This window comes from Pteropus alecto, unplaced genomic scaffold (genome assembly GCF_000325575.1).
Source record: "Pteropus alecto unplaced genomic scaffold, ASM32557v1 scaffold101, whole genome shotgun sequence".
NCBI classification, from domain to species: domain Eukaryota; kingdom Metazoa; phylum Chordata; class Mammalia; order Chiroptera; family Pteropodidae; genus Pteropus; species Pteropus alecto.
In genome coordinates, this window is record NW_006432945.1 from 17478769 (window position 1) to 17497022 (window position 18254).

At 47.8% G+C, this 18254-nt stretch overlaps 1 protein-coding gene across 1 annotated transcript in view; it reads right to left on the reverse strand.

The window, feature by feature from the left end:
• Window positions 1-18254, reverse strand: part of POU2F1 (POU class 2 homeobox 1) — a gene marked incomplete at its 3' end in the record, with an annotated part of 40155 nt that overhangs the window by 5690 nt on the left and 16211 nt on the right. Inside the window, exons 5-12 of the mRNA XM_025044011.1 lie at window positions 17664-17783; window positions 15748-15936; window positions 14238-14364; window positions 13127-13221; window positions 7832-8005; window positions 3564-3705; window positions 2185-2330; window positions 1105-1284 (exon numbers count right to left, since the gene is read on the reverse strand). Coding sequence (XP_024899779.1) covers window positions 1105-1284; window positions 2185-2330; window positions 3564-3705; window positions 7832-8005; window positions 13127-13221; window positions 14238-14364; window positions 15748-15936; window positions 17664-17783 — 1173 coding nt within the window. The remainder of the gene's footprint in view (window positions 1-1104; window positions 1285-2184; window positions 2331-3563; window positions 3706-7831; window positions 8006-13126; window positions 13222-14237; window positions 14365-15747; window positions 15937-17663; window positions 17784-18254) is intronic.

An 18254-nucleotide genomic window follows, 5' to 3' on the forward strand; every position in this document is an offset into this window, starting at 1 on the left:
TATTTCTAGCTCTGTCAGAAATTCTGTCTTCTTCCTTGTACGAATCCGAAACGCAGAACGATCCCCTCCAGACACAAAGGTGGCCCAACAAGCAGCTCTTCTCAACCACTGCCTCGTGAACTTTGCGACGGAGCCCATCGACGAGCAGCCACGGCCTCCGCTTACCCCAGCCCACGCTCTCATCCCCGACTTTAGTGTGAAAAGCCTCCCAGTATAGAATGATGTTCAAATATGATAAAAACAAATTAACAAGAAAGGAGCAGAAATGCAGACTTGACAATGCCCCACTCTCGGGGTCCTGGATGGGGATGTGGAGTCACAGCTACAGCCCTCGAAAGATCAAAGAGCGGCGCCAGCACCCCACATCCCTCGGTCCCTGAGCACTGAGAGGCAAACGTGAGGCTGTCGACAGAGGCCACGTACTGGAGAGGAGAGACCTGAGGTGACCATTTCAATACAGTTCAGAGCTAAAAGTCACCTGGGAATTTACTGTCTCTTAGTCACATAACTGTATGTTTTAATAAATTGGGCTTTAGGACCCAACATGAATAAAAAGCAACTAAAAATTTCTCCTAGATACCTAGAATCAGCAGCAAATTTACTCCCATGGTTACAGAGTAACCTAACAAACTACACCAGGGAAAAGAACAATGGAAATGCAATAAAATGGGGAAGAATTTAAATTGTTCCCTTTAGTCAACGGCCACGCCACCCTAAACAAGCCCGATCCCGCCTGATCTCGGAAGCTAAGCAAGGTTGGGCCTGGTTAGTACTTAGATGGGAGACCACCTAGGAAGACTGTAGGTGTAAAAAATAAAAAAATAAGGAATGGTAAGCTGATAAGGTCCTTAGAATCTGTGAGGTCAACCAAGGGTTGCCTCGCCTAAAAAAAAAGAAATTTTTAAAAAAAAGATCGATAAGTTCTTGGGTTAACAACATAAGATTTAATTACCTTGGTAACACTTAAAATATAAATTTACACACGCTTATTCAACATGAACATACATACAATAAATTCTATTATGAAATAAACTGATTTCATAGGTCATTTGCAAGACTGTCGAAGTTAGCCCTGGAGCTTGCATCCCCGTTTATCGGCCTTACCAGTGAGGTTGGGCTGGGGAAAATTGCTTTGATAGGTGAGCTGCTGGTCCCGCCGCTGCTGGGCGGGTTGATTCGTTTTTCCTTCTGGCGGCGGTTACAAAACCAAACCCGAATCACCTCTTTTTCCATACTGAGCTGATCAGCAATCATGGTGATCTCTTCCGAGGTAGGCTTTTGATTCTGAAGGGGGAAAAACATCACCTTTGGAATAATCTTTTGAACTGCTGGCATCACCGTCTCATTCTATACACAGACAAACGGGGAGCGGGAAGCCAGAGAAGCCCAGCTTTGGGAAAGAACTTCCGCAAACTGGTACCAATGGACAGGTTTATGAGATTTACTCATGATAACTAGAATAAGTTACTCCTGAATATTGATATTACTTTCATTTTAAGGGTTATTAGTCTAGAAAAAAATTAACAATCAGTACAACCTTCTACATCAGTAGGAATTTAAGAGTTTCCCGGTGCTTCATGCACGTGACCTTGCTTGGACCACGTGAGGCAGGGCAGAAGGTATGTCACAGATAAAGGGACTTCGGCTTAAGAAGTCTAGTGACCTGACCAATCGCACAGTTCGGAAGTGGAAGAGCCGATGAAGATCCGTGACTCGGTGCCCTTTCCACCACGCTCGAGCCTTTTCTGAATTAGCTACGGTCAAAATTTTGTTGGAAGCTTTGATTGTGATATTCTCTGGTACGAACAAAAAAAGTCAAGTATCTGTTGAATTACCTTGAACTCCACAGAATGACGTCCAGGCCCTTAGTGTTCGGGGCCCAAGCCACCATTGTGGGCACAGACCCTAGAACCCGGGCGCCCGGCACGCCCTGTGTTCGCCCCATACACCTCACGGCTCTTGTCCCCGGTGCCTTTGCTCATGCGCATTTCCCTGCCCCTGTCTGCGGGATTCCCCATGGCAGCTGCCGCCTGTCGCACGGAGTGACACGGGCGTGAGCCTGGCCTCCCCTGAAGCCTAAGGCACTGTCGTTCATTTCCCCCACCACATTCTTCTAAGCACCCCCGAGGCCCGAGGCTGACAGCACCTAACCTCGACCCCAGGAGAAGTAAAGACCTCGCTAACCTCCAAGAAACTCTTCTCTAAGGCCACACGGATGTTGGTCTCTATGCTGGTGCGTTTCTTCCTCCTACGGTTCAAGCCCTCAATCCCCACCCCTGGAGAATTCAGGGCACTTGGGCTGGAGACACCCGAGTCGGAGGAGAGGTTCTCTGTAAGAAAGAGGAAAACAGGGAAATCAAAGTGGCTGAACGTAACACGAGCGCTAACCACGGTGACAAAGATGACCAAAGCGTTTTTGGCTACGAGCACGAAGCGGTTCTCAGGAGCTGCGCTAAATGCCGCTCGCCTCCGCTGCTCTTACCGGCGTCTGTCTCGGGCGCTTAACTACATTCTCACGTTACTCCGGTTTCTGTCTCTGAGAGAGCAAAGTTCACTACTGCTATCCTTAGACTGAATTCTACGCCTTCTGAGTTCTGTTCCTGTGTTTTGGTTTTGTTTGCTTAGTTATTAACTCCAGGGATAAAACGAAGAAAGCTTCTCGGAAATCATCGCATGCTTATTATTTATTTTGCAAATGACCTCGCATTTTATTGGAATCATCTAGGGCAACTCACTCCCACTCCAAAACAAGACAAAACAAAAAAACAAGTAATGAAACCCTTCTCAATTCCTCGAAGTCTGAGCAAGGTCCTGTCGCCTAACCGAGCAGCGGCCCTGAGCATCGCAGGCCTCCTCCGAGTTTCCTTCCCCTCTGCGTGAAGGCGGAGGCGGCGGCCAGCGGTTCTCACCTGTGTGGCTCAGTGAGCTTACAGGTGCTGAGGCCTCACCCAGAGCTATGGAACCAGACTGTCCGGGTGTTGTTACAGGTCTGTCTTCCCACACACCTGACTTCTGTTCACATCTACAATGAGAACCACAGTTTAGGGGTTCTCCACGGCTCCTTACAGCTCTCACAGTCTACGACTCTGTGAGTCAGAACCCAAGTGTTCAGAAAGGGCTCTCGGCACAAAACACATGAGTGAAAACTAGGCGCTCAGCTTCTTGCTCATGAAATGTGTGGTCACTTTAGCAACAAAAGCAAAAATATTATTGAGAACAATTTATGATAATTCATGGAGAAAGAACCAATAAGCTTGCTTTTCTAAATACACCGGCCTTCTTAATCTCTTCCTTCAGCTGTCCCGGACCCTGGCTCAGATTCGAGAAATACCCCAAGGCTAAAAGTTAGTGGTGACTGTGTGGGTCGTGATCACTGTAAATAAATCGGCTCTCCCATTTATGCAGCCACGCTCCGTAGGATTCTCCCAGGGCTGGGAGCCTCAGGGTTCTGTAGCACCGATAATGCAACAAGAAGTAGAAACCCCAACCTACGCAGCGCCTCCCACCCCCACCCCCGTGAGAGTCCCACGGACAAAGAGGACATTTCTTACGTATCCACTCACCTGCATCATTCAGCCACTTCTCCAAAAGCGGCTTTAATTTGCACATGTTCTTAAAGCTGAGGTTCAAGGCTTCGAAGCGAGAGATGGTGGTCTGGCTGAAGTCGTTCCCGTACAGTTTGCCCATAGCGAGCCCGACATCGCCCTGCACAGCAGCCCCGAGCGGGAGGAGAGGACGAGAGAGAGGACAGTCATCCCACCAGCGCCTCCGGCCGGCACTGTGAGCCCCGCCAGCAGCTGCGCAACGGCGAGCCTGTTCCGTTCCCGCACGACCTCCATCCCCATGCTGGGCGGGGTCTGGGGAGGACACTGTCACTTAGGCCTTGGTCGTTACAGCGTCCAACACTGTCCCACGCTCTCTCCATTCTGAATCTCTTCTCGCTACCTTATGTAATCATCGAGATGTCAAATATTTCCAATAAGTCTCAAAAGATGGTGCTGATGTTCTAATAAGCCCTGAACCGATGTGCCCCAAGTAACTTAAGGAACCTTAGAACTCGGTTCACCTGCATCGCCCACAGGGCTCACAGACGCGCTGTCCGGATAACCTCCTCTGGTGTCTGGACCGAACCAAACTTCCCTAAGTCACTTTAAAATTTAGAAATGATGCCTGCTTCTTTCTTTTTCCCCTTGTTAAGTATTTCTGGAAACACTGAAAAAAATCTATTTTCTGCCTTAGTTTAGATTTCAAAGTTGGTTAGAAAAAACAGGTACTCTAAAAGATGACTTTTGTAACCATGACAGAGACAGAAATTCACAGTAGAGAGGCCTGACCCATTTAGCAAACCCTCGGGGCACTGGAAGCTGGGTCACCTGACAGCGGCCAGCGGCCCCAACGCATCACAAAAGACACCTTTCTCTGTAAGCCCAGTCTTTGAATGCACACAGTGCTTTTCTTCTGCCTGAATCTCTCTCGTGAAAGCTGGCAAAAGCCACGTTTTGGTCGTTATTTTATATACAGGTAACAGAAGCTTGAGTTTAAACGATTCGCCCCCTTATTTCGATCAGTTTAGTGACAGGCCAGAAAGGCAGCCCTTCTGGTCTCAAGAACAGCAGCGCTGATCCTGCCATGGGACGGCCACTCCCAGCCGCCCCGCAGCGCTTCGCTTCCTCTGAGCCGGGGTCGTCGCGGTCCCTGGACCCCACTGCAAGCCATCTTTTGGCTATTATACTATTTGTTAGCACCTGCATTAGGTGGCGGTCAGGGAAAGGACAGGACTTAAAAAGAAACAACCCCATTCCCTTCCTAGTAAACAACTTCTGATCAAAGGAGAGCAGAAGTGTCGAGCTACGAGATGACATGCGCTGAGAACGCCTGGCCGTCCGCTGCTCTCCAGCCCATGCCTTCCCACAGGCCAGCCGCCAGCCGCCAGCCGCAGGCGACCACCTACGTTCAAACTGATTCACGAGTCCCCGGGCACCGCCAGCTACCCCGCCAGCGCGCGGCAGCCCCGACAGCCGGGCACGGCCCCCACCGCCGCAGGAAGCTTCGCCGACGCTCTCAACGGACTCTCTCCAGAAAGGAAGTGGGCTGCCTCATGATTTCCTTCCAATCGCAGTAACCCTGAAAAGTCGGGACCGAGAAATTGGGCACGAACGCCATCCATGACACGGGCACACAAATCTATGCGTGGACGGATGCCAGCTACGTGGATACCTGTACGCTCACTCGACACACGTCCGCTCAGTGCCTACTGCATGTCACACCCTGGCAGACCCGCGCTTTGTGCGTCACGTGCATTCACGTCGTAGTCACCGTGTTCAGATGACACAGCTCTCTAGAAAACTGGGGCCGGCGACGTCTTGCAGTGCTCTGCACGTGAGACCTGCTGCTGCAGTTAGATGGTGAGAAACGTTTTCTCACACTGTAACCGCATTCACCAAAAAATTCCCACACGCTTCTGCTATTTCTGTGAAAAGTAACAGCACTGACAAGTAGACAAAGCTAAAATATCTGTTTGAACATTCACCAAAAAATTCCCACACGCTTCTATTTCTGTGAAAAGTAACAACACTGACAAGTAGACAAAGCTAAAATATCTGTTTGAAATCGCATCATACTAAGAGTAAAATAAGAGCCATAAACAATGCCTTATGCTGGTGGCTCTGCCATCGACTAACCAACACCATGGCAGTAAACGGCAAATCCACCTGAGATTTACGATGCGATTCTAGTTCACATTTAAAGTATCTACTCGAATAGACAGCAACAGGTGCTCAGTTAATACACCAATTTTCGTTAACTTGATACTGATTTCACTGACTGGGTTAATTCGGTTTGATGTTCTGCAGCACCATCCTGGGCTCTCCCGCACAGAAGCGAGTGTTTGAGGCAGCTGACTCCTGCGCAATCTGAACTAGATTATAGCCCTTCGATATTTATTCAAAAGCAAAAAGAAAAGAGGAACAAAGATTGGGATTAGAAAATAACGAACGTGCCACATTAGATGAAAGTCTTCTACTTCCGCCTTCTAATTACATTTGACACCTACAGTAACCCTTTAATAAGCAATTAGCAGTTAGAAAATAACTACTGTTTAGAACAGCTAATTACGTGTATATCTACTCAGAGAATAGGGATTTTTTTTGTTTTTTCAACTAATAACAAATGTTGTGTTTACACATAAAATAAATATAAAGCAACCTTTGAATAACTACAATTGAGGTAGATGACTTAAAACCAATGATTTTCCCACCCTGCACCAATAGCATGTACTTGAATCCACAGTCGAGGTTTGTGAAATGTTGCCTCAAAGTCATTTTGAAAAATAAGGAGCAACAGTGCCAAGTAATAGGCTAAAACCATAAAGCAGAACGCCAGACCACAGAGAAGCCCCTTTCTGTGAAAGAGAGAGCGAGCTGACGCTGGTAATATCTGGGTCAAATGCCACAGAAAGGCAGATCTCTGTTTGGGTAAAAGTTACAGACTTTAAAAGCCTTAACATTCCTGGCATATCACTGAGGCAACGGTCTCCCAGGGAACCTGAGCGCAGGGCTGGCTGTGCAGGCCACGCCCCTCGCCCCCCGGGAGCCCGTCAACCTGCTCCCTGCTCCGTAATCTCCGTCTGTCTCTCGCTTTCTTAAGAACAAGCCAGGTCATTTCAAAAGTACCAAATCTTCCTGAACTATAATTTGTTTCTTTACCACTGGAACTCCTCACAAATATAAAACTGCATTTTCTCTAAAACTACATCTATTTAAGAAATCATTTTATGTTGCTCATATATAATCAGTTATTTTGAGGAAGAATAAACTACCGAAGGATTACAAAGAATAGAAGTCGGTTCTTAAAGTGACCCAGAACACAAGCAGGTGTCGCCGCTGGTTTCTGCTCTACGGGAGCAGGCGGTGCACGACGGTGCTCTCCACACAAAACAGCTCGGACGGCAGTTACGCGGGGACTTAAACTTCAAACAGTAATTACATCCTCTGGAAGAAAACATCAGGTTTTTCCTGATTCCACAGAAACGCCCAATCCAATCTACACTTCAGTCATTTTTTTTTTTTCCACCTAATGACCGCATTTCATGTTACATAAATTTCATTCGGTTTAATTTTTTTCCTGCTTTAGAAGTATTATTTCTGACAGGTTAATCGGAGAGAAAGTAAATCAGCAGCAGTGCTTGGAACAAAAATGCTATGTGCCCAGACACCTTTTTTAAACCATTAAACTTACTCTACTTTAAAAACCCTGTTTAGTTACATTAAAAATATTATTTAGATTTTCCATCTTCGACAGATTCTCATTTGATTAATTAGCTTCAGTCTGGGCTTACTGTGTGTGCACACACACGTGTGTGTCTTCACACTGCCCCTGCCCCAACTCTTCCAAAAAACTATTTTAAACAAGTCTTTCAAACTTCTCCCCTTTTAGCTGCTACAAAAGGCCTTGTAATCCTTACTCCGTCAATCTTACAAGTACAGCACTAAGATCTAGAACCAGATGTTCTTCCAATAACAAAGCTCTCAGGAGAACTGTATCATCCCCTAATATGAGCTTTTAAGTTCTCACCACTTATTGGAATAATTTTAATTTCCGAGGCCTGTGTTCTGAAAGGAATCTTAAAAGTTTTAACTTAACGTTAAATCATAAATTTATAACCCCATATATACAATAGTCCAAACTTATAAATGCAGGAAATAGCTAAGAAAAAGTTCCCGTGTAAAATGAAAAAACCACCGAGCTAAGAAACATCTTGTTCTTTGGACGTGACGAGCAAACAGCTGGACCCAGTGAGCGGGGAGCTGAGAGAACGGTGGGTTCGCCCTACCTGAGTGAATCCGAGTTTGATCCGTCTCTGTTTGAAGGTCTTGGCAAACTGCTCCAGCTCCTCGAGGTCGCTGGGCTCCTCCAAGCTGGGGGTGTCGATTCGCTTTGGTGTGGACTGGCTCTGTGGGAGTGTCTGGATGGGGGTTGCTGCTATTGTGCGCGTCGGGGTTGCTGGCTGTTAAGGGAGCAGAAGGGTGAGAACGGACGCACAAAGACATCCTTAAGTTTACAACGGGCCCGCGCGGCGAGGAAAGCACCCAAGGGAACGGCCGTGTTCAGGGGCCGTGACACGGTGCGCTGTCCGCCGCACAAAGCCGCGTGTGCGATCAGGATTGCGGCCACCGCCGGCCAAGGGTGAGTGAGACGCGAGTCTGTGGAAGAAACCCCAGCGCGGACGAATGGGACTCGGGCACGTGTGGGTTTCGTGAGTTGGGCTGGTATGGTGAGAACCAACACTATGGGCCGAACGCGTTCTTCCTGCCTCTTAATAGACTGGTCTTCATTTCCGGGAATCTGGTTCATAAACATACCACTTACTATAAGTTTCAAAGCAGCAAGGACCATGTCTGTCTGTCTGTCTGGTTTATCACTATCATAGCTCCAACTTGTAAGACAACAACAAAGTTATTAAAACTACTTTAAGGAGGAAAGAAAAGCACTCACAGTTTAAATAACTTCATAGCTTACTTTCTGTGTACTTGTTTTATACCACAGATTTCCTTTTTTTCTTCATCCTGTTTTTAATGTTGCATTAAACTTACATAATCTCTAAATGTTTCTGACAAAGTATTTTTCAATCTTCCAGTAACAAAGCATGCAGCCTACCGATCAGAGTAATTTTTATAACACGATTAAGATGTTGGAAGGAACCGTTAAGGCACGAAATCGAAGCAGAAAATTTATTTTTCACTGAGGTGTGACTGACGTACAAAACGGCTCCCCATGCCTAACGTATATATCTCTCTGAGTGTGAAGGGAGCGTACACCAGTGAACACACCACCACCAACACTGCCCCAAACTTATCCGTTGCTTCTGGGGGCTTCTCCCTCCCCTCAGGCCTACATTTTAATGTTAACTGTAATTATAGGACACATAACTTTACACTTTGCTTTTCTCATTTAACTTAAATTTTAACTTTTACTCCAATGGTGTGTTAGTCTTCATAATTATCTTTTCAAAGAATGACTGGGGAAATGCTATTGCTGTTTATTTAACAATTTCTTCATTGGGTAAACACTATGTTTATATCGCGATGGGAAAAAACTTTGTGCAGGGAGTTCTTTTTCCACCTTTGTATTTAGTTCTTTGAGGTAAATTCAGAAAGGACTTTCCGTAACTGGACAAAGGGTGCACCATGAACAATTTCGTGGCTTCTGATCCACGGCATAGTGTTGGTTCTCACCATACCACGATCTGTTACCAGTTTTAAAATGTTTTGCTAATTCAGGGAGTAAATGGTACTTCACTATTGCCTTAATTTGCATTTCTCTTAGTACTCAGAGTCAACATTTTTCCATGTGTGATTATCTGTTTTTCCTTTGACTTGAATTAGATTTATATCCAAAACCATTTATATATGAATGATATCCTTCTTCTCATCCTTAGCCTTAAAGAACTCATCAAAAGTTACAGATTAGGCTTCTGTCTGTCGTATTAGTGCAAATATTTTCAGCAGTCTCTTTTCCTTTTCCTGTTCAGTGCACGAAAGCTTTAAATCATCACTGGGTGGGCCTTTCCCCCCTTCTGATATCTGCCGCTTCCGATCTGAGAGCGCTTTCATTTATTTTTAACTCAGATAAAAGCTCTTTTAATATCCTGCTAGCTTCTTCTATGTATCCTTAAATAATTACTGAAATCTATCTAAAATTTACTTGGGGACAGGAGAGTATAATCTTTCTTTTTTGGAAAGGAACATACTAAACTTCCCGATGACACACACACAAGCCCTGAGCAGCGCCCTCTGAGGAACGCCAGCGGGGTGCTGCCCTGACCGTGTCACAATTGCTCAGTGGCCCCGTCCTGTGATCGGTGACCGAGTAAGAGGTCACAGGCCACGACTACGGATGAGCCTGTGGCTGTGAGTCTTCCTCTTGTAAGTGGGTCACGTACCCCTCTCTCGGACCTCGTCAGTGACACGCGTTCTCCAACTGAATTAACAGGCCCAGAAAATGACGTGACAGGCACTCGTGGGCCAACTGGGGCGAGCTCCTCCCATCAACCTGCTTCAGTGAGGACGACCAAGTCCACCTCTAGGACATGGCGACACTGAGTAATTTTCAACCTGGCCCTCGTGGTGGAGGGGCCCGAACCAGCACCAACCGTGGGCTCCTAGGGCTGTCCACTTCCCAGTGCGACGGCGGAGAGGTGGCGAGTCCCAACTTCCAGACCGTTGCTTCACCTCCGGGCTGGGAGCAGCCCACCCGCAATCAACGAAGGACTACGAAGAGCTCAGGTCACGGTAGGTGGGGTGGCTACAGATACGGGACCCCAGCTCCAGGAACCGCAGGCTGGTCTGGGCTGGATCGCAAGATGGCGGAGTGGAACTCGGTGTGCAGGAGGCAGGATGCCACTGTAACTGCCACCGCGTGCAGGGCCTGGGAGCCGGGGGAGCTGCTGGCTCTTCTCAAAGCTCCAACCTAATTTCTGTATTCGGCATATTCACTCAAGAGTGCGCGGTGTGGTGTGCTTGACCACTGTGTGGAGTTGAGATCTGGAGCACGTCCACCACCCCCAGAGATTCCCTGTGCCCTCCCTGCCGTCCGTCCCCAGCCCCAGCTCCTGCCGCCGCTGATAGGACTTCTGTCCCTACCGTTCTGTCCGCTCTACCATGCCATGTAAGTGGGATCATATGACAGGCGTCGCCCACGTGTGGCTTCTTCCTCTCATCGTGATCGTCTGTGGTCCCTGTGTCATCCTTCCGTGTCGGAGCGCTCCGTCACACGGATGCGCCAAGTTCCACGTGGTCTGTTCGCCGGCTGATGGACGTTTAGGCCGTTTCCAGTTCGAGGTGATCATACACAGCACTGCTGTGAACGTCCGTGCGCAGGTCTCTGTGTGGACGCATGCCTTGGCTTCTAGAACTGCTGGGTTGTAAGGTGCGTGTACATGTAACTTGACGGGAAACCGTCGAGCTGTCTCCCGAGGCGTCTGCACACCCTGAAGCCCCACTGCCCGCCCGTACGGCAGCTCCAGCTGCTTCGCGCCAAGCTGGGTGGCGTCGCCGTCTCGTCAACCTCGCCCGCTTCGGTGGCTGTGCCGTGATGCTTCGTTTGCATTTCCTGATGACTGATGATTTTGAGCATCTCTGCATGCGCTTACTGGGCATTCACGTACCTTCTTTGGTGAAGTATCTTCAGATGTTTTGCACACCCTTTTTTTTTTTTTTTTAAAGTCAGGCTGTCTTATCATTGAGTTGGATGAATTCTTCATCTGGGCACAAGTCTGTTACCAGATATGGGTTTTCAGAATATTTCCTTCCGGTCTGTGCCTTTTCTTTTTATTCTTTTAACAGAAGCTTTTAATTTTTTATAAAATTAATAAATTTTTTTCCTTTTAAGTTAGTGCTTTTTGAGTACCATTTAAGAACTCCTTACCTTTCCCAAGGATGCACAGATTTTCCTTGTTTTCTTTTAGAAGCTTAGGTCTACAACTCACTCTAAACTAACCTGTGCATATCATGTGATTGGATCAAGGTTCCTGCCTTCACACAGCCAGCCAATCGTTTCAGCCCCGTCTGGCGAGAGGACTTTACTTTCTCGCTTAAACCCTTTGGCACCTGCACAATCGGCTGGCCCAGACGTGCCCACGGACCTCCGTCACCCTCCACTAGTGCGCATGTGTCAGGACCGCAGCCTGTTACCGAACTTTACAGTAATCCCTGACAAAAGTAGTCCTGCAACTTTCTTATTTTTCAAAACGGTCTGGCTATTCTAGTCCTCCACAATTCCATATAAATGTTAGAAATGGCATGCAAATTTCTAAAAAAAAAAACCAAACAAACAGCTAGGTATTGATTGGAACTGTGTAGAAGCTACAGGTCAATCTGGAGAGAACGCACATTTTAACAGCTTAAGTCTTCTGATTCAGGAACACATGGTGACTCTCCATTAATTTAGGTCTTTAACTTCAGCAATACTTTGTAGTTTTCACTGTACAGGTCTCACCTAAGTTGATCTCTACATACTACAAACTTGAACTTTCCCAACGATCACTGTGAGTGCCCTGATCTTTGCACACTGACTTTGTAGCTTACACACTTGCTAAAACCCCCTATTCATTCCAGTAGCTTTTTTTGTGGCTTCCTTGGGATTTTCTACACACACAATCATGCCATCCATCGATTAAGATAGTTTTACTCCTTTTCCAACCTGTGGACCCTTCGTTTCTCTTTCTTGTCTTATTTGCACTGCCAGGGCCTTCAGTGCGGTGCCGAAGCAGCAGCAGCCTGGAAGCCTCTGCCTTAGCCCTGACCTACGGAGGGGAAGTGTTCAGTCCTTACCATGCTGGGTTCTTTTGGTAGATGCCTTTAACCAGGTTAAGAAAGTTACCTTCTGTGTCTAGTTCGCAAGAGTTTTTATCATAGACAGATGCTAAATTCTGTCAAATCTGGCAACGTGTCAACATCAAGCGAAAACTCCCGTGATTTCAGACAGAGTTGGAGCAGGAAGGGGGACTCAGGATCGGTCAGTTCTGTCACCTAACTCAGAGATGAGGAAACACAGACCCGGAAGTGGAATGACATGCTCAATGTCACGGCCAGAGGAGTCGGAGAACTAGGTCTAAAGCTTAACCCTCTAGATGCCCAGACCCGTGCTTTTCTACAGTTAGATTCTGGTAGAAATTAAAGTTGAGAGGAACGAAAACACAGAGATCAGAGCGTCTCTGCAGCTTCTGAGGGCAGAGGGCAAAGGGCGATGCGGGCTAAGCTGGGGCACGAGGGTTCTAGTTCAAGTGGTGGGCTCGGCTCACACAGCTGAGCGCTGTTACTCCCTTGCCACTAACACTGGTATTCTCTGGGGACACTTAAGGGGGTAGACGGGGCGCCCTGAAGGTTTTCAAAGACGACATCAACTTGGCAGCGTGGCTTTATCTGGCTGATAAGCCCAGCTTTGAAGTTTGGGTCAGTTTTTGAACACTACTTGGATTATTTTTATGAGGGTGTTGTGGGGTTTTCTGTACAAGTGCATGTGTATGTTTCCAATTCGACCAAAAGTCGAATTGGTCTAATTCGACCAAGTCCAAAAGTCCCTTCGAACAGCAGGGTGCGGGAAAGCGCGGCCCGGGCAGGAGCCTGACCTGAGAGCTGAGGGTGATGCTTGGCTGCGGCTGCAGGAGGTTGGCTTGGCTTTGCTGAGGTAGTTGCGTTAAAAGATTCTGCGCTTGCAGGAGACCTGAAAAACACGAACGCGTCATGCCAGGAACGTTAAAGACTTCTTTGAACGTGTAGTAAATAAAAAAGAAGAGAGTGAAGTGAACATTTCCAACTCATCCCCTGATATGATACTTTTATTGATCTCAAAACTCTTCACGCCTTATTTGCCTAAAATTCAATCTTGTTAAATGCAGTTTGGGCGGGAAGACACAAAACAATAAACTAAGACTGATGTGTCTTCCGTACAACCCGAATCACCTCCCTGGTCAGTGTTTTATTTTGGGAAGGGACGGGTGAGAGTGCGAAAGCATTCGGGATGGGAGCCGCCCGGAATCCCAAAGAGACCGTGACCTCTTCACCCAGCATCCGTCAGAGACGGCCGGCACGCGCTGGACCGGAGGGAGCGTCGTCCGGCTCACAAAAGGAGCGGGCTGGTCTCTAAGCAAAATAGGTATTCGCACAGCAAAAGATTTTGGAATGAATTATCGAGGAAAAAAGGGCTAAAAGCAGAGATGAGGAGGAGCCGGGAGCGAAGCACGACTGCTCCTTGGGCGGAAGCCTCGGTACCTCTGCACCGATCCATCAACCGGGCTTACTGCCGACGAAGCAGCATTTTTACCACTAAAAGGCCAAAAGATGTTTTTTATAAAAGATGTTTTTAAAATGTGCACAATTTCTAATATAACGCCCTCTCTTTCTCAAACTTTAAAAGAAAACAAATTATTGTCAGAAGCATATAATTCCCGTACCCAGCCCACATTCTTTGAATACATTCCCACAAAAAATGATCAAAACGCTAGAAGCAATTTATCCAATTTGTGTTTAGCAAGCTGAAGGATTTCAGACTTTTGGCCAAACCCCTGGCTCCTCCTTGGTGATGGCGAGAATGAATGACTGTGAAGGACCGCCTTCAATAATGCGGCATACATGACAAAAAACTATTTTTCTTAAATGAATACTGAGTTTAAAGGTAAATAGAATGCAAGAAAAACATCGTTCTAACAGGCAGCTCAGGGCCAGGAGACTGGGGCTCACCCTGCTGGCCCTGGGGCGGCTGCGAGATGACGAGCTGGGCCGGCTGCAGGCTGGTGGTCGGGTGGACCAGCACGAACTGCTGCAGGCTGAGACTCTGCTGCTGAAGCTGCTGGAGCTGCTGCAGATCCTGCAAAACCAGAATGGGGACAGGGGTTGCAGAGTCTGAGTGCTCCTTATGCAGGGCTCCCGGGCATGGGGATCCTGGCACGCCACGCCCAAGTAAATCCAAGTCCTGCTCTACGCTCTGGCAAATCCCGGCCAGGGCGTGCTCTGGGAAGGTCACAAAGCCCCGAAGATGACACCTGGGGCTCTTCAACGACTTCCTGTTTCTGTCAGCGTGTGCTGTGTCTTGGACTTGCACTGGGCCAAATTTTCAATAGTTATTTAAAATTCTCACAAAATAAATGGTTATGGTTGTGTTTTTAGCATGTAGAGACCAATATGGGTTTTAAAAATCAAGTGAGAAGAGAATGTTGAGTTTTTAAATACTTGATTGATTTCTCTCAATCGACTATTGAGAATGTTCTGTCAATTTGCATGAATACATGAAAAGATCTATAACGATTCATGAAATTTGGCATCGGCCTAATTCAACTGTGAAATCAATGTAAAAATTTTAAAATGTATCCATATAAAAATCTGATCCGTATCAACAGCACCTTACACTGGCCTGGCCCAGTGTTTTTTAGTGTCCGAATCCAATGTGCTTGCATTATCTTATTAAAATAATATCAACATAGGGTTTCGCAGCTTAGGCACTAAAAACATTTATTTGGTGACAAAGAAAGTGGCCAAAATGAAAACATCATCTGGATAACGACTGTATATAACAGTCATAAAAGATTGGTCTGACATCTGATCCCTACTCTTCCACTTAATTGGTTCCTTTTTAATGTCGAGTCAAACGCCAGCTACCGCTGAAGTCCACTCCTGCGTCTCGGGGGGGATGAAGGCAACTGTCCAGGCCCAGACCCGTGATAACGCTGCGCAGGCCTGACCGGTGTGACCACTGACCCTCTCTTCCTTTCCCTGAGATGAAGGGTTTCATTTACCTTTCCTCCTTGGTGGTATTGTCTCTGCCGCTCGTATAAATGTTTATCATCTCTGGATACTTTGCCCTAAAATTTGAAAACTGAAACCAAACAACATCCTAGCGCAGCTCTGCACAAAGCTACTCAGTGCGGCAGACGCCTCGCCAACTCACACCGGCGGCGACACTCACCGCAGGGCACATGAAAACACCCGGGCCTGTCGTAATTAGCCAATTAAAATAAATACAGTAATCCTCTGCCTTGAAAATATGCCAGCTAATTACTTAAGAATTGTCACTTAATGTAAACAGTCAGTTATTCAAATGATCACTTGTGTGTTTACGGTATCGACTCAAACGAGCAAACGACCGTGTTATTTCTAGGTCAGGTGTGATTTCTAGGAAGGCTCCCCGAGAGATCGGGACGCGACGGGACCGGCAGCGGAGGGCGGCGCCCCGCTCCGCGAGGCACGCACTCACCTGAGCGATCTGAATGGGCTGAGACAGGGGGATCTGCGTCATGGGCGTGGCGGCGGAGGCGGAGATGGTGGCCCCAGCGGCGCTGTGTTGTTGGCTGGCGGAATGCTGCTGCACGGCCGCGGCCAGCAGCTGCGCCTGAGCCTGCGCCTGCTGCAGCAGCAACTGTTGCTGGGCTGGCGTCAAAGTCAGCTAAAGGAAATCAGGACAAGTCATCGGAAAGGACGAAGGAGAGGGGCCCCTCGTGCGAGCCGACTGCTCCGAGGTGGGCGGCCCGAGGGGCATCCGCCCTGAACCCCCAACCGCACACGGCGAGGACGCGGCGAAAGCCCTGGCAGAGGACCTGGTCCTCTTTCTGGACTCGCCCACGCAGGCCCGTCCACGGCCCCACGGTCAGGCAAGAAAGCAATGAACTAGCACGCGAGGACGAGGGGTCCGTGCGGACAGGACGTGAGAAGAAATGCACACGTAGCAGAAGCGCCAGGGGCCAGTCAGATGACTGAGGACCGGGACGCGGGGCCTGACGCGGAAAGCCCGACAAGACCCGCCACTCCCCACCCGCAGGACTCCCTGCCGCATGCCGCCTCCTCCGTCGTGCCCTCGGACGCGACTAAAGAACACGAGCCCTTTCCACGTCTCCTCACAGCTGCGTCCCCAGCACGGTCTCCTCCGTCATCAAAAGCATCGGGTCCCCGTGGGAAGGAGTCCTAGTGCCCAGGTCTAACAGGGGCCCTGCCGCATAAACCTGGGATCCCAGGTGTCTCCTGCTATTGCTGACACTTGTCACCCAAAACAAAACTCAAACGGTAACACGGAACGTCCTCAGAGCAGGCTTTAACTTCCCTTCACAGCACAACTTGTCCAAGCACATTGAAGCAGTAAGCGGGCTCCACCTTTCTGGCGGTGACCTAATCTGATCAATGAAGGCATCTGAAGTACAAGTACAGTCACTTAGTGGCTCATCTCCTTCTAAAAGGGTCCAGGTACGATTAGTGTCTCAGAGACATAAGAATCAAAATCGAACTATTCAAAAACTCAATACTCTTCAGATATCTGTTAATACATATTTTATACAACACATAAACATATTAATCTCTACTAATGGGACTCTGTAAATAATTTTGCAATAATTCACAAAAGAATGTTCCACTGCCAAACACACTTAAATGAAACGAAGGCTGTAAACATGTTTGGGGGTTGGTGCGATGTGAACTGAATAATGAAAACCTCTTCCCTGCGACTCCCCGATCCCCCCGCCCCAAGGGAACTTCATAGGCAAATTTTCAGCACTGGAAAAATACCTTGAATGGCATCTTAGAGCAAAGATAGCTGAGGTTAAAAGCTCAACATAGTCACATAGGCCAATTTATTTCCAACAAAAATAAATCGCATTTATTGAATACCACGTGCCAAATACTGTTCTATGAGTTTCACGCACATTATCACTCCTGATGTTTACGTTTTTGCATAGGTATTGACACCTCCATGTAACTGGAGGGACGCTGAGGGACGGGGGGATGAAGCAATCTGCCCAGACGGGGCACCGCAGACCCAGGACAGTTCAGGACATCACACAGTAGCTTAAAATGACCCTCTTTTGTGGGCACTAATCAGCTCTGTAACTTCTACTCTGCAGTGACATCATGACCCCAAACAGACGGTGTAAGGGACTCGGCCATAGGAGCCTCCACTCCACGAGCAAGCAGCAGTGGAGATGGGGGTTTAACAAGCCCTCCGTTTACCAGGGCATCTGCGACTTCAGACAAGGATAGCTGCGTGGGAGAGCAGCAGTGTGGGAAGCTCCTCGAAGGCATGACAGTGCCAGGCACGGCCACGCTGCGCTCGGCCACCGCAGAGACCGGCCGATGGAGGTTCTGACACGGAGAAAGACTGTGACGGCCCTCTCAGTGGAAACTTACCCCGGTTATCTGTCCTCCGGCCAGCATAAGCTGGGTCTGGGGGATGGCTGCCTGCACTGAAGGCTGCTGGGAAGGCTGGTTTGGCTGCTGTGAATCCCCAGATTCTTCATTAGATTTAGACTGAGGTAGGGGTGGGTGTAAAGAGATTTCAAATAGTTGATTAAGAGAAAGGTAGTAATGACTCTATATTTCAAAAATTACTTAAAACGTGAACTTATTCAGTCATGAGTTTTCTGGTTTCACTATTCCTTGTAAATCTCTGCATTTTCCTAATATTACATATTATGCTTGTATATTTTTTGTTCCAGTGACGGCAAAGCTGCAATTATAATTTTTAAGAAGAAAAAAATAATTTGGTCCTCCACAAATAGATGGAATTAGCCCAAATTCTCAACTTCGGAAATAAGGAGCAGGGAAGGGCCTATTTCCAACCCTTTCTACAAGAGACCCCCCAGCTCAGCACCGACACGCGCACCTGGTGGTCATGCCCTCTCCGAGAGAGGCTGCCTGACCCCCAGAACTTTCCCCCTAACGCCTGAAAGACCTGAAAGAGAATTTAGCATCTCTCTGGTGACACACAGATTAGAGGGG